Below are 15,307 nucleotides of genomic sequence, written 5' to 3' on the forward strand. Positions count from 1 at the left end.
CCAGGCCTCACAAGCAGTGAGAGCAAGGGAATGTACAAATTGCCTATCCAAGGTCAAAATACAACCTACACCTTGTGTCCGTGTCTTCCTACCGACTGAAACGCTGACTTGTTAAGTTGTACAATAACAAAAGCAATGTGAGATATATATATCAGTACTGAATTAGCAGTAATGTGACAGCATTATAAGATTTCATCAAAACTTAAACTTGCATACATGTATTTCACAATTCTTACACACCTTATGTGTACATGGACAGGTACATTTGCAGGATTAAATGAAAGCATGATCATACCTGTACATGCACAAATTTATATTTATAATACATATTTCTGGCAATATTTCTTTAATATTAACAATTTTATATGATTACATGTATAACACATTAACTGTTTAACACTACTCAAAGTCTTTTTCACTCATACAATGGCAGTGTGGTTTATGTGACTTGTAACTGTCAACATATCTCCACTGGTAAGTGTACATTTAATGTTAACCCATGTTGTATAAGTAGAACTGCTCCAATTTAGCAGTCTAGTTTCTGACCCCGAGTCTTGAAGTATGGGTAAGGTAAAAATAGTTATGAGGAGAATACCAGGCCATATCTGATGTAAAAGGTGAGTAAACAGGCATAATCCTCTAATCTTTTGATCAATGATAGTACGGTAAACAGCCAGGTTAGGGGTCCTGTTCTGGCTGTAAACTACAGGGCTCTTTTCTCATGAGCTGGTTGGCTTATACCATTATTATGATGCTTAATAATGATAACATCTACTTTATCTTATTCAGTGATAAAAGACACACTACTTACCTCCCCTTAAAATGTGTTTAGGTATACTTTCATAGGACTTTCTGCCACAGCATCCTGCAGTGCTTTGAACAAACACATTGATGTTATCAAAAGCAAGAGTCACTGGTTCAAACGGTCCAGATATACTCTGTGTCAAGCTGATACTTCGTGACACCCGACTCCGTGACCTTTTGACCCCTGTCTGTGAATCCTGCATCTTTCCGCTCACACTACTGTAGTGCACCTCTGGGCCATTGTGCCCTCCATGGATCTTGACACTGTCGTCATTGTAACCAGGGAAACTTATGACTGTGTCAGGAGTTTTGTCTGCGGTGTTGTAATGGACATTTTGATAGGGACCCCCGTCAAGCGCATCACTGCCCTGTGGACTGTCGTCCGTGTAGCGCATGTAGCGTCCCGAATGTGAGCCGCTGGACACCAGCGGCTGGCGCTCTTCTGACATTCTCTAAGGAAGAGAATAGGTGCAAAGAAAACAAGAAAAAGTCATCCTACATGTATAAACTTGCATTATCTATTTACGCAATGCAGTTACTATAATGTAATTTGTCAAAACGCCAATTTTCAAAAACCAAAACTTGCATGTACGTATTTAGTGCACACTTTTAACAAAGACTCAATTTTACCAACTCATTAAGCTAGGGGTATGTTATATTTCTGATACATGTACGTACAAGTCCAGTCTGATCAAGTGAACCAACAGGGTGTGCTGCAATCCACTGGCTACTGAGCAACAATTCGATAAATGCTCTCTAATCTGTGCTGGTACAGCATCTGCTTTGGGAGCGGTAGATCCAGGATCAATCCTGGGTCGAGTCACACCTAAGACTTTAGTTGCAGCTTCCTCGCTTGGTGTCCTCGCATGAAGGGGATAGTGCAATTACTGGTTGACCCATATCAGTATAATAGCTCAGACAGGGTGGCTTACTTGCCTTCAGTAAGGCGTCTCAGTGAAGCAGCACTTGATAAAGGAGTGGTGGAAATCTGTCCTGCAACAAGGTGGCACATTACATGCATTCTAAGGATTCCTTAGTCGTCATATGACTGAAAAATTGTTAAGTACAATGCTAAACCCCAAGCACTCACTCACTCACTCTAATCTGTGCCAGTTAGGTGGACCTTTGTTAATTCTCGGACTTTTCTTCTTCCCTTTATTGTAACAGGACAGAATGCACTGGCTATCTACAAATTTAACTTAAGGCCACTGGGAATTTCTCACTGGCCTTTCGAGCTTTGGTCCTGTTGTAGACTATATACTCCTTGAAGTTTTTGGAACAAAAATTTGAACCATCCCATCACTCAAATGAATTCATTCTGGAGATTCATTAGTGTTTACTTAGAGATTAATAAAAAATAATAATTACCATTATTATTATGATTATTCTTATTATTATTATTTCACACTGAAGTCCATATAAAACCTGCAGTCAGAATAAAACTGTTGATCTCATTCGGTTTATTATTAAGGGTAGGGGCGACTTGTTGAATTGTCAGATTGTCAATTTCACATAATTAACCTTTAGGGTCAACAATAATAATGTTTTCCTGTAAATATTAACCAATATTAAATTCAAATGTCCTATAATCCATGCAAAAATATTTTTTTACATAACTTTCTTCCGCTCCCACTTTCTGAATCTACTTCTACTGTCTGGTTTCAGTTCTGTCAGCGTCAAATTCAGTGTCATTAGGAGATAGAAGAATGACAGAGGTCAACATACCATAACCTAGGTGGCTGCTTCAACTCCTGTCTTTATACTGGGCTGGCGGTATCGATAAACGCCAGACCAGTGTAAAGATAGCTGTTGAAGTAGGCAACTGGTGCTAAGCCTAGGCCTCCTGTATATCAAGTGCTGCGGACAGCAGATTTAACAATGTACTACCGTGCCGAGATATTGTGTGCTCGGTACGGCAGTGCATGGTTAGATCAGTTGAGACACATTCGTGTGGCAAGTGCAACCCCTATTTGTTTGGACTCCCTCAGGGATGGTATTCTCCGAAAAAGCAGGCTGATTAACTGCCCTCATCTGGGAAATGCTACTTTCAGATCTCATACCCATGTATCCAGGCATGCCAAGTCACAATACACGGCCACATCCACCTAACACACACCCATTCACAACACCATCAAACTCCTGTCAAAATCTCAAAATCGGCAATATACAGATCTCCGCTAAAATTGCATCTGTAACAAAGAAAGCTTTTAACGCTCACCAACAGCGGCTGTCTCTGTACCTCCGACCAGTGACTGTCCGATCATAAACCATAAATAGGGTCGCACTTAGCAAAGTTAGAATGTTTTTGTTAAACTTTATACTAAGGTGCACTTCGATCTTCCCACTTCTTGTTGTCAGCCAACTAGTGTGGGGAATCAGTACCATCACTTCTCATTGGTTTTCGATAACGCCGATTCAACATACGCTATGGCTGATTGGCTAATCTCTCTTCGGTGACCCCGATAGAGAGGTCAGAATGTAGACTACGAGGATAGTGTTACACAATGAGAATTTAGAATTTAGTAATAATAGAATAAAATAAAAAATCAATATAATTTCCGCTTTTCTGTTTAATTTGGGTAAAGAGAAAGATAGATGGCACAGCCATAAACCGAACCTAGGCCAAATGCCTGTATATGTATTTAAATCAAACTAGTAGCGCATGCCGGTGGCGGTATTGACTACATGTTATAACACTCTGCTCTTCACGGTTTAATGGATACATTTCAAACAGCATGCACCAATGGTTAGGCCTACTGTTCATACCTACCAGATAAATTTTGTCCTGTGCTATTTTGAGTTGTGCGTACAAGTCGACAGACAGTATAAGCGGGTGCAGTAAAATCTCCCACCATAATGCTGGCCGCCATCGTATAAGTGAAATATTCTTGAGTACGGCGTAAAACGCCAATCTAATAAATAAAGTTGAAGAACGCGATAGGCTTAGCCTATACATGCCCGTACATGCCGACCTAAAAATAAAAGGACTTTCAGGCAGACTAGATTCGCATAAATCAGTTGATTCATTTTTCAATATTTTTTTATCAAATCAAACACGTATATGTACCTATATGCACTATTGTATAACTCGATATTCGATAAACTATACTTCTGGAGGATAATCATGCAGTCCCATATTTCAGCCTTCACCCTATAAGCACGTGCCAAGAGATAGAACCTATCACCGATCGACAGGTTTTCAGTTTCGATGGCCGTGATTTTAACCTTTCATTCATCTCTTTGTCTACTTATATAAATGCTTTGTCTAAATGTAGAGCACTATAATTCTACTAACTGGTTTTTTGTGTGTTTCTCTGTTAGTTCGTTAATATTTGAAAACGTTTATTTATAAAGTTAATTTAATTACCGATGTATAGGCCTACCATTCAAAGCGCCTTAAAAAAACTGCAGTCAACACTATTTTGAGATTGTTTTTGAGGCCCCTTCACTTCCATAAGACTTCCCGCTTGTTTGGAGCAATTTGAAAATAATTGTTGTTTGTAACATCACCTCTTAATGAACTACAGATATATATATATATATATATATATATATATATATATATATATATATATATATATATATATATATATATATATATATATATATATATATATATATATATATATATATATGTATATATATATACCGGTACATATACATGTAGGATCATTCTTATAATTTTTAATGCATTTTAGATTTTTTTTTTCAAAAACAAGTAATTGCTTTTGGGGAACTTCATGGTAAGAACTGAAAAAAATAATTTATTTATACTCCTTATGGTTGAGGCAAACGTTATTTTTGACTCTGTAGCCTACAGGAACATGCACTTTAATTATATAATAGCTAGGCCTACTTGATTGTCTCCGATCGATTAATTATCTCTGAACTCTTGAATTTTTAATTTGCTTCCATGGGCAAATAAAAAGGCTCCCACGGTCTGTGTAATTGGGGTGTTTATTACTGAAAAAAAAACAACTATACCGGTATCTTTTCTTCAACTTGTCTACAAAATTTTTTCTGGTGAGAAAATGACACAATCTTGTTTCCCTATAAGCGCGTGGAAATAAATGCCGTAAACTGTGTCATCGGTTTCTTCACTCAAACAAAGACTTGCTCAATATTAACAGAAGGGCTGTCGTCTTAGTGGTGCCAGAATGTATCCTGTTACTGTAATATAATATATAGTCATATTTAACTTAATATCCTATTATCGTCTAATATAATTTAATATAATGTAATATAATCTCAAATATTCTTGAGTACGACGTAAAACACCAATCAAATAAATAAGCAACCTGTATATGGTTAATTAATAGAACGTGCCTGGGCCTTTTTGCACGCATTAGAGTTGCGTGGTGATCAACGATTCATCGATATATTAACCAAACATGTAATCGTTTTCTGTTTCTGCATTCACTATATACTTAGCCAGTCATTTCATTCACGTGATATGCATACCATTTATATCTACAGCATGTTCATGGATGCGTATATTGGCCTTCAAACAGTATGATAATTAATCAGCCTGTGTACCTAGGTTAACACCGACATTTTGATACGGGCTATAACAGATCACAAATAAACATAAACTACGGTGCATCCATTGTAATTGCACGCACTGGTATATCTTTCATAAAGGAATCACTCAGATCGAGCAATAGACTTCCATCCAGATTTAGAAAAGGAAACATTTCATTACACTTTAAAAATCCCACAGGACACTGACCCACTCAACCAAAAACGCTATAATTACACTTTTTTTGTTATATAGTTGACCCAGTCTCGCTGTGCCAATGTTTTATTTTCCAAGCACGACTAGCTGGAACGACCAGTTTGAATATTTTATGACATTTTATTGATATTAAGTCTGTGTACCAAAAGGATGACAGTTAAGCGATTTAGATGTAAAGGTCTATTTTCAACAGATGCTTTGGAAAGTGGAACCATAGGCGGCCTATTGGGAGAACTACACGTTGGAGACTGGATACCATTTAGAACCATTGTCAGTCATCACAATACATATAGGGGTTACATATTGTTACAAATGAAACAATTCAAACTAGTTACATGGGGATATTCATACCATACATAAAACAGATATGCAAATAAAAAATAAAAACCGGTTCGGGTGTACTTTTAAATTTAAATGTTGAATTTCCGAGCTGTTTATTTATTTATTTGATTAGTGTTTTACGCCGTATTCAAGAATATTTCACTTACACGACGACAGCCAGCATTAGGGTGGGAAGAAACGGGGCGGAGCCAACAACAACAAGTTCTCAAGTGATGTTCTATACCACAGTCCAAGTCTGAACGTGGTCAATCAACAACTTCTCAATTGACACTATATACCACTGTCCTAGACTGAAGGTGATCGACCAACAAGTTCCCAAGGGATGTTACCACTGTCCAAGTCTGATCGACAAGCTCTTAAATTATGCCATATATACCACTGTCCAAGTCTAAATGTGATCGATCAACAAATTCTCAAGTGATGTTATGTACCACTGTCCTGGGTCTGAAGGTTATCGATCAGCAAGTTTTCAAGTTATGTTCTATACCACTGTCCTGGGTCTGAAGGTGATCGATCAGCAAGTTCTCAAGCTATGTTCTATACCACTGTCCTTGTCTGAAGGTGATCGATCAACAAGTTCTCAAGTGGTTTTATATACCACTGTCCAAGTCTGAAGGTGATCGATCAGCAAGCTCTCAACTGATGTTATATACCACAGCCTTAATGAGAAGGTCATTGATCAAAAAGTTCTGTAGTTATAAAGATTCCGGACACTATAGTTGAGCGATGGAATGATGTATGTTTGGAAAAGATGAAATGCTGGAATAAACCGGACACAAACTATAACCATTTCCTCATCCTACTAAGACGGAATTGTTTAAGAACTGGATAGTACTGTAGCATATGTGTATGTATAGTCACGTTGAGCTCCTGGTATCATATGTGACACCAAACTCACCACACAGAGTTTCCCTTTTATAATAACACTATATATGTATGGGATACAGCTATGCTTTACTCTTGACAACCATCTTTTGCACCTGGCTGACACGCATGATTTATTTCAGAGATAATTACAGGAACACGCATGCTGTCTTTAAATTTTCAGAAAATATCAAAGCTGGTGTGTTGAAAAGTGCGCGCGTGCTAAATAATAAGTTCATAGATTCATGGCAGTCTTTTCCTTTAAAACACTTCGTTGTAGCGAAACCTGTTAACAAAACATATCAGAATCCTTGAGTTTTACAAAGTATAGACAATCATTCAGTTTTATTCAGACATTGTAACCCATGGAAACTACCCGAGTACGTTTTATTGAGACAATACAACAAAACATAATCCCTCAATTTTATAGACATTGCAAGAAAGACAGTGCTACAAAACAAAGTGGAATCATTTAGTTTTATGGCACAGGATGGCAACACAGTATAACAATCAGTTTAATAGAGACAGTGCAAAAAAGAATGACAGAATGCTTTAGTGCATTACCCCCATTTTGGATGACTTCTGAGATGGTGGCACAAAGCATAGTAACATTAATCAGTTTTATAGAAACGTTACACAAAATATGGTAGAAAATTTCCGTTTCATGGAGCCATTGCCATAAGGCAGAGAGTAGCATCCTTCCGTTTGACAGCATCATTGTAACAAAGTTTGGGAGAATGCTTCAGCTTTCAACGATTAGGTATAACCAACCAGATATTTCAGAAGCTGTATCTTTGTCAGAGTTCAAGAATATCCACGGTGTTCACAGTATTCAAGGAGAAAAATCAGGTTTGTTTTTAAAAGAAACCCAAACTAAAGTCATGTGTTGTAATTCTGATAGCCGTAGAATGACCTTGGATGAATCGTTTGGAAGGCAAATCGTTTAGAACAATGCAGTGGTCCGTCATCGATGAAACTGGCTTGTGATTCTAGACAGACAAGACAGCAAGCCTTCGTATTGTACACCCTTCTCCCATAAGCCAATGCGCAACGCCAACATCCAAGAATACAGGACCGTCTGGCCTGTCCAGGGTTGCACATGCAGTTAGCACAGTCATTCAGAACGAAGAGGAAGAAAGTGACCCAGACTACGATTAGCTTCGCTCTTTGGCTCATCTGTAAAATATTGAGATTGACACAAATGATAGGAATGAAGATCTTTGCACGACTCCAGAATATACGAAGTTTTTTCATGTCTTTACGGCCTAAAAAACAAAAGGCAAGTAATTAAATAAAGAAATATTTCCTTACAATGTAACATTGCCCTTGACATGACGATAAAGACTAACAAATATTTGTGTTTATCTTCAACCAATCGGCCATAAAAAACTATTGTTATACTGTGTGTATTATTTTTTTCGACAGACAGGACGAAAATTTTTAAAACCGTGGAATAACTTTTTAATTAAATTTTAAAACTTAAGAACATATCAGTAACTGAAGTGAAATTAATACATATGTTAACACTTAATATGTACCCGTTACCCCCATTTTGGATGACTTCTGGTATACGAATATCTTTTTTGGACACCTATAGAGTCATCAATTTTAAAATATCACAAAAATAGAAAAGAATAGTAATATGGCTTGCCATAATGTGACGCGGGTAGCTGGGCAGGGATTACATGTACCTCATCGTGCACTGAAGGAATATAGCGGATAATGGCATAAGACCTGATTGAGTTGACCAAGGTGACCATCATAATACTGAGAACCGCTAAACATACATCTTTGTGAGCATCTCAGCCATGCCCACAGTGCGTAGTTTAACACCATCAACGTGTACATGCTGTCTGTATAGCTGTATCTATGAAGCACGTTTTTTGTTCTTTCACGGAAAAATAGTTGGCACACCGTAGGCCATTTTAGCCATTGATAATTAGTACCATGCATAATTAACACAGGTTAGGCTCTGTTGCACTACTGACGGCAAACAAATCGGGGCTGTCGGATTGTTGGGGAGGAAATGGGTTTCCTGTCGGTGGAATCTGTCAAGGCCGCGGGTGCAGTGGGCGAGGTTGAGTGCCATTTCCCCTACAATAGCAACTCTGTTCCAAGTTGCCTTGGCCATTAACCTGTTGGAACGAATGAGGACTATCTTTTTCCAAAACTTTAAACATCCTTGCAACTTTCCCGGGTTACATTAGACGGAACATGTACCTCAATAAGGTATATGTACAAGTTCCTCTACCTGAAATTACGGAGTCTTTGGGACATAAATCTACGATATACTTGACTATGAAAAACCCCACATGTTAAATACAGCAAAAAGAAAGAATTGTGTTCGTATGTTCTCTTTCATTTCTCAAATCGAACTGCACAAAATCTCCATGCACGGAAATCCTTGCATGCTTTGAGTCTCTCAAAATAATTCTGAAAAAACAATTTGCTACTGTAACAAGAGGTCTGTTATGATATATTCTGTGCAGCAGATTATTCTCACACTGCAGCAGATTATTCTCACATTGCAGCAGATTATTCTGACAGTGATGCAGATTATTTTCACATTGCAGCAGATTATTTTCACATTGCAGCAGATTGTTCTCACATTGCAGCAGATTATTCTCAGAGTGCAGCAGATTATTCTCACATTGCAGCAGATTATTCTGACAGTGCAGCAGATTATTCTCACATTGCAGCAGATTGTTCTGACAGTGCAGCAGATTATTCTCACATTGCAGCAGATTATTCTGACTTTGCAGCAGATTATTCTCACATTGCAGCAGATTATTGTGTTAAATATTGCCCACATATTCTGTTAACATAGAGATTGTATTACACTAAAAGTATAATATTGAATATGACACAGTTTATGTTGTGTTGTAATAGAAGAACACATTCTACTATCAATCAGACAAAAAACTTTCTGTCAGATTAACAAATGATTATTTTGTGTATACACTGAAAGTGATTTGACTTTTGTCTCGGGGATCTCAGATTTATTTGCTCATGTGTTTCAGTACTTTGCGCGAACCTTTAACTTTAACTTCTATTTTGTATATAGTTTTGTGAGCATATTTAAAGTTCTGAGTTTATGCAATATTCAGATTAACCGTGTTCAAAATATAGGTAAGTTGTAAATGCTAGTCAACAATGAAAAGCGAAAGTTTTTATGCAACTGGATTTGAGAAGAATCCTGTCACTCGGTTGTACCTATTTGTTTATTTATTTGATTGATATTTTACGCTGTACTCAAGTATATTTCACCTATACGATGGCATTCGACTTGGACAGAATACATGTACATGCATATATGACGCCCTTGAGATCAAAACATCTGAAGAACGTCGACGTAAACAGTTGTAAAGTTCCAGGAATCACTGTAAAATTTCTATATTCATTAGTTCAACCGGTGAGTATAAATAAAACTACACCAAGAACTAAGGTTTGTCAATTTTGAAACGGTGAATAATTAATTCATTTATTTATTTATTTTCTTTTATTTATTTATTTATTTTCATTGGAATAGCTTCCTTGATATGCACATGTATAAAGTTAAAGCCACTGCGTACATATTATCACTTATCTTATTAAATCAAGGCCTAATTATCTCTGAGTGCGAAGAGTCCCGTTAAAAATACTTAATACTTAATTAATCGCTTCTATTTCTCTCGAAAAATGAAAACAAACCCGATTTAAATAATATTGTTCATCGCACGTCACATACCTGGATTATACACGTACACGTACCTGTACATATGTAAAACATTGACAAACCTTGCATAGACTTCTGCAGTATATACGTGTGTGTATTCCACATGTGGAACATGTGGTATTCCAGTTCCTACTCCACCCGACTTCGTCTGATTCCGGGAGCAAGCCGTCACCACATATACCGTCATGAAAACCCAACGTTGTACGGATTCACAGGCATCCACTTGTGACAGCAATCAATATACAGATATGATATAAGCAGTTTTCGCACTGCAAAATATCAGCTGTATCCAAAGATAATCGCAAACTCAGGTCACAACCCGTGTTAACTATCCCCTTGATATTGGCACTATATGTCAACAGACCTTCACAAACCGAGATATCCGGTTGATGATGGCACTATATGTTCACAGAATTCATATACACAGCAGTCGGGTAGATTCTGACATATAGCAACAGTACGGTACATCACAGGCCGTGCTTTCCGGTTGATAATGGCACTATACGTCAACAGAACTTCACAAACCGTACTGCCTGATTCCTACTGGCACTACTTGTCAACAGAACTTCACGAACCGCCTTGTCCGGTTGATGATGGCACTATATGTTCACAGAATTCATATGCACAGCAGTCCGATAGATTCTGGCATATAGCAACAGTACGGTACATCACAGACCGTGCATTCCGGTTGATACTGGCACTTTACGTCAACAGACCTTCACAAACCATGTTGCCCGGTTAATACTGGCACTATATGTCCACAGAATTCATATGCGGAGCAGTCCGGTAGATTCTGACATATAGCAACAGTACGGTACATCACAGGCCGTGGTTTTCGGTTGATACTGGCACTGTACGTCCACAGAACTTCACGAACAGTACTGCCTGATTCCTACTGGCACTACTTGTCAACAGAACTTCACGAACCGCCTTGTCCGGTTGATAATGGCACTATATGTTCACAGAATTCATATGCACAGCAGTCCGGTAGATTCTGGCATATAGCAACAGTACGGTACATCAAAGGCGGTGCTTTCCGGTTGATACTGGCACTATACGTCAACAGAACTTCACAGACCGTACTGCCTGATTTCTACTGGCACTACTTGTCAACAGAACTTCACGAACCGCCTTGTCCGGTTGATGATGGCATGGTCTAAGAGGCACGAGCATTTGTCCCTAGCAAATCCCTGCACTGCGATGTTATAGGCTCGCCAACCAGAGCGTTGTTCGCAACAGGCACTGGGACACACGCGTGCCGGACTGAGGTTTGGTAATCAGTTAACAAAGAGTGAACGGACGCGTCGGTCAGTTTTCACTTTCCTTACTCAGCTTATATTTTAATTGTCGCTTTTATACACTTCCCAACATCTCATTAATATAATGTCGGCCGATACTCATTAATGTAAATGGCATTTTCACAACGAGGAAAATTGTGTCGTGTTTTGGCGTTTCATTCTACGCGCATGTAGAATTAATTAAAAATTAAAAAGAAATACTCTAAACTATTCCACTTTCTCTGTCACATGCATTGTTCACATAACTGTGCGTCATTATATTTTAATTAGATCGATGTTATCCTGTAATTTAATAGCCATGTGGTATACTCTCACCTTACAGTGTAGCACTATATAATGACAAGTCGGTGCTTTGCTTTATGAAATAGAATGATGTTACAAAGTAACGGTGCATTAGGTTTCGAGAAATGTGTATTATATGACTTGGCCAACATCTGTTATTGATAAGTAATTTTTTTATATATATGTATTTGTGCTTGGGTTTTTACATGATACTCAATTTTCTGACTGATAATTTTTCAGTCATGTGACGACGAAAGAACTGATACGACAGACGTTTGTAGGTGACAATATTACCAAATTTTTGTTCGAGCACTTCAGCAACAATCAACTCACACGATGACTGTCCCCAGACATTTCCCAAGACGCGATCGTGTTTATCTGGCTGAGATATGTCATTTGAGACAGTACAACATCATCCTTATATGGTCCAACTTACTGCGAATGCTTGGCTGATAGGTCAGTATGGAACGTATGAATAGAATGTAACCGATCAGTGTCAAGCTATTGTCAGTCCCTGGGGGCCTCCGTGGCTCAGTTGGTTTGCGCTCTAGCGCAGCGTAATGACCCAGGAATCTCTCACCAATGCGGTCGCTGTGAGTTCAAGTCCAGCTCATGCTGGCTTATTCTCCGGCTGTATGTGGGAAGGTCTTTCAGCAACCTGCGGATGGTCGTGGGTTTTCCCCGAGCTCTGCCCGGTTTCCTCCCACCATAATGCTGGCCGCCGTCGTATAAGTGAAATATTCTTGAGTACGGCGTAAAACACGAATCAAATAAATAAATAAATACTATTGTCAGTCCCTAAACGGCATCCCCTGGTAAAATACGTGCCTGTACGCCTCGAAATAATTGGTAGATGGACGTGGACAATGTTCCGTAAAATGTCATGCAAATAAGTATATTAAATAAAAATATATTTTGTCATCTACACGCGGTATATATATGGTATAGTCGATATAATAAACAAAACAGCATATAGGCAATAAAAGACTATATAGCTTGAATATATCAATATTTCGTAGTATTTAGGGTGAAGAAGTGTTCGCGAGATCTCGCTGGTCATCAGCTATTGTGTACCACTGATTGATGGATTCTGTGGCTGAATCTGGCGAGAGATCTACTGATCATTTCCCTCAGTATGACTTACGCTTTGACCTGGGAGTGTACAGGCTGGTAATTTATTGATCATTCCCTAAGTATGATTTGCGCGTTGAGTTTGGAGTGTATAGGCTGGTAATTTATTGGTCATTACCCTCAGTATGACTTACGCTTTGACCTGGGAGTGTATAGGCTGGTAATTTATTGATCATTTCCCTCAGTATGACTTACGCTTTGACCTGGGAGTGTATAGGCTGTTAATTTATTGATCATTTCCCTCAGTATGACTTACGCTTTGACCTGGGAATGTATAGGCTGGTAATTTATTGGTCATTTCCCTCAGTATGACTTGCGCGTTGAGTTTGGAGTGTATAGGCTGGTAATTTATTGATCATTTCCCTCAGTATAACTTACGCTTTGACCTGGGAGTGTATAGGCTGGTAATTTATTCCTCATTTCCCTCAGTATGACTTATGCTTTCACCTGGGAGTGTATAGGCTGGTAATTTATTGGTCATTTCCCTCAGTATGACTCAGTATTTCGGATTTCCTTTGTCTCCATTGTTATGTAACGGGAATTTGGTAGCACGGATTCGCTGCACGGTTACCTCTTGCTCTCCACTTGCAAAAAACAAGACATGTTACATAAACATAGGCCCATACGTGCGTAGAAACTGAGATCGGCGGTATAAATTAAACTTGCCATTGCATAGTTTGGTGGGAATTACTCCGTACCCATACAGTCCTATGTTCTGTGTATATAGCTTTATGTTTGTACAGGCATCCATATCGTGTATATTCACCTCACGTAAAAAATTCTTTAGCAAACTTACGAATAGCTCTGGAACTCTGGTGTTCCTACGTGAAGACGAGGCCAATATTACAGATCTCGCGTGATAATGCGTGAGAAGCCACTCACCTCGTCGACCACTTAATTATTTTCGGAATGGCCCAACAACCAGTGAGAGCGGGAGAATCCATGGCCCAACAACCAGTGAGAACCACAACCAGTGAAACCGGAGAATCCATGGCCCAACAACCAGTGGAAGCGGGAGAAGCAATGACCCCACAACCAGTGAGAGCCGGAGAATCCATGGCCCCACAACCAGTGGGAACGGGAGAATCCATGGCCCCACAACCAGTGAGGGCCGGAGGATTCATGGCCGCACAACCAGTGAGAACCTGAAAATCCATGGCCGCACAACCAGTGAGAGCGGGAAAATCCATGGCCCAACAACCAGCGAGGGGCAGAGAATCCATGGCCCAACAACCAGTGGAAGCGGGAGAAGCAATGACCCCACAACCAGTGAGAGCCGGAGAATCCATGGCCCCACAACCAGTGGGAACGGGAGAATCCATGGCCCCACAACCAGTGAGGGCCGGAGGATTCATGGCCGCACAACCAGTGAGAACCTGAAAATCCATGGCCGCACAACCAGTGAGAGCCGGAGAATCCATGGCCCCACAACCAGTGGGAACGGGAGAATCCATGGCCCCACAACCAGTGAGGGCCGGAGGATTCATGGCCGCACAACCAGTGAGAACCTGAAAATCCATGGCTGCACAACCAGTGAGAGCGGGAAAATCCATGGCCCACAACCAGCGAGGGGCAGAGAATCCATGGCCCAACAACCAGTGGAAGCGGGAGAAGCAATGACCCCACAACCAGTGAGAGCCGGAGAATCCATGGCCCCACAACCAGTGGGAACGGGAGAATCCATGGCCCCACAACCAGTGAGGGCCGGAGGATTCATGGCCGCACAACCAGTGAGAACCTGAAAATCCATGGCCGCACAACCAGTGAGAGCCGGAGAATCCATGGCCCCACAACCAGTGGGAACGGGAGAATCCATGGCCCCACAACCAGTGAGGGCCGGAGGATTCATGGCCGCACAACCAGTGAGAACCTGAAAATCCATGGCTGCACAACCAGTGAGAGCGGGAAAATCCATGGCCCACAACCAGCGAGGGGCAGAGAATCCATGAACCCACAACCAGTGAGAGGCGGAGAATCCGTGGCTCCACAACTAGTGTGAGGCGTTTGGCTTGGTTTGAACCCGAACCATGTATCGATATAGGCCTACGTAGGTCCTAGATAGAAATAAGCCTTGACGGAAAAGGTTAGGGAAAACGACTGGCGGGTGAATATAAAAATTTTACATTCATTATAAGT

At 39.9% G+C, this 15,307-nt stretch overlaps 1 protein-coding gene across 1 annotated transcript; it reads left to right on the forward strand.

Moving 5' to 3' along the window:
- Positions 1-13,601: 13,601 nt before the first annotated feature.
- Positions 13,602-14,913, forward strand: LOC135478114 (uncharacterized protein DDB_G0284671-like). The gene is made up of 2 exons (XM_064758385.1): positions 13,602-13,636; positions 14,178-14,913. The coding sequence occupies exons 1-2, from the start codon at positions 13,602-13,604 to the stop codon at positions 14,911-14,913; spliced, it is 771 nt and encodes a 256-aa protein (XP_064614455.1).
- Positions 14,914-15,307: the final 394 nt, after the last annotated feature.

The sequence above is a fragment of the Liolophura sinensis genome, chromosome 11, assembly GCF_032854445.1.
Source record: "Liolophura sinensis isolate JHLJ2023 chromosome 11, CUHK_Ljap_v2, whole genome shotgun sequence".
NCBI lineage: Eukaryota > Metazoa > Mollusca > Polyplacophora > Chitonida > Chitonidae > Liolophura > Liolophura sinensis.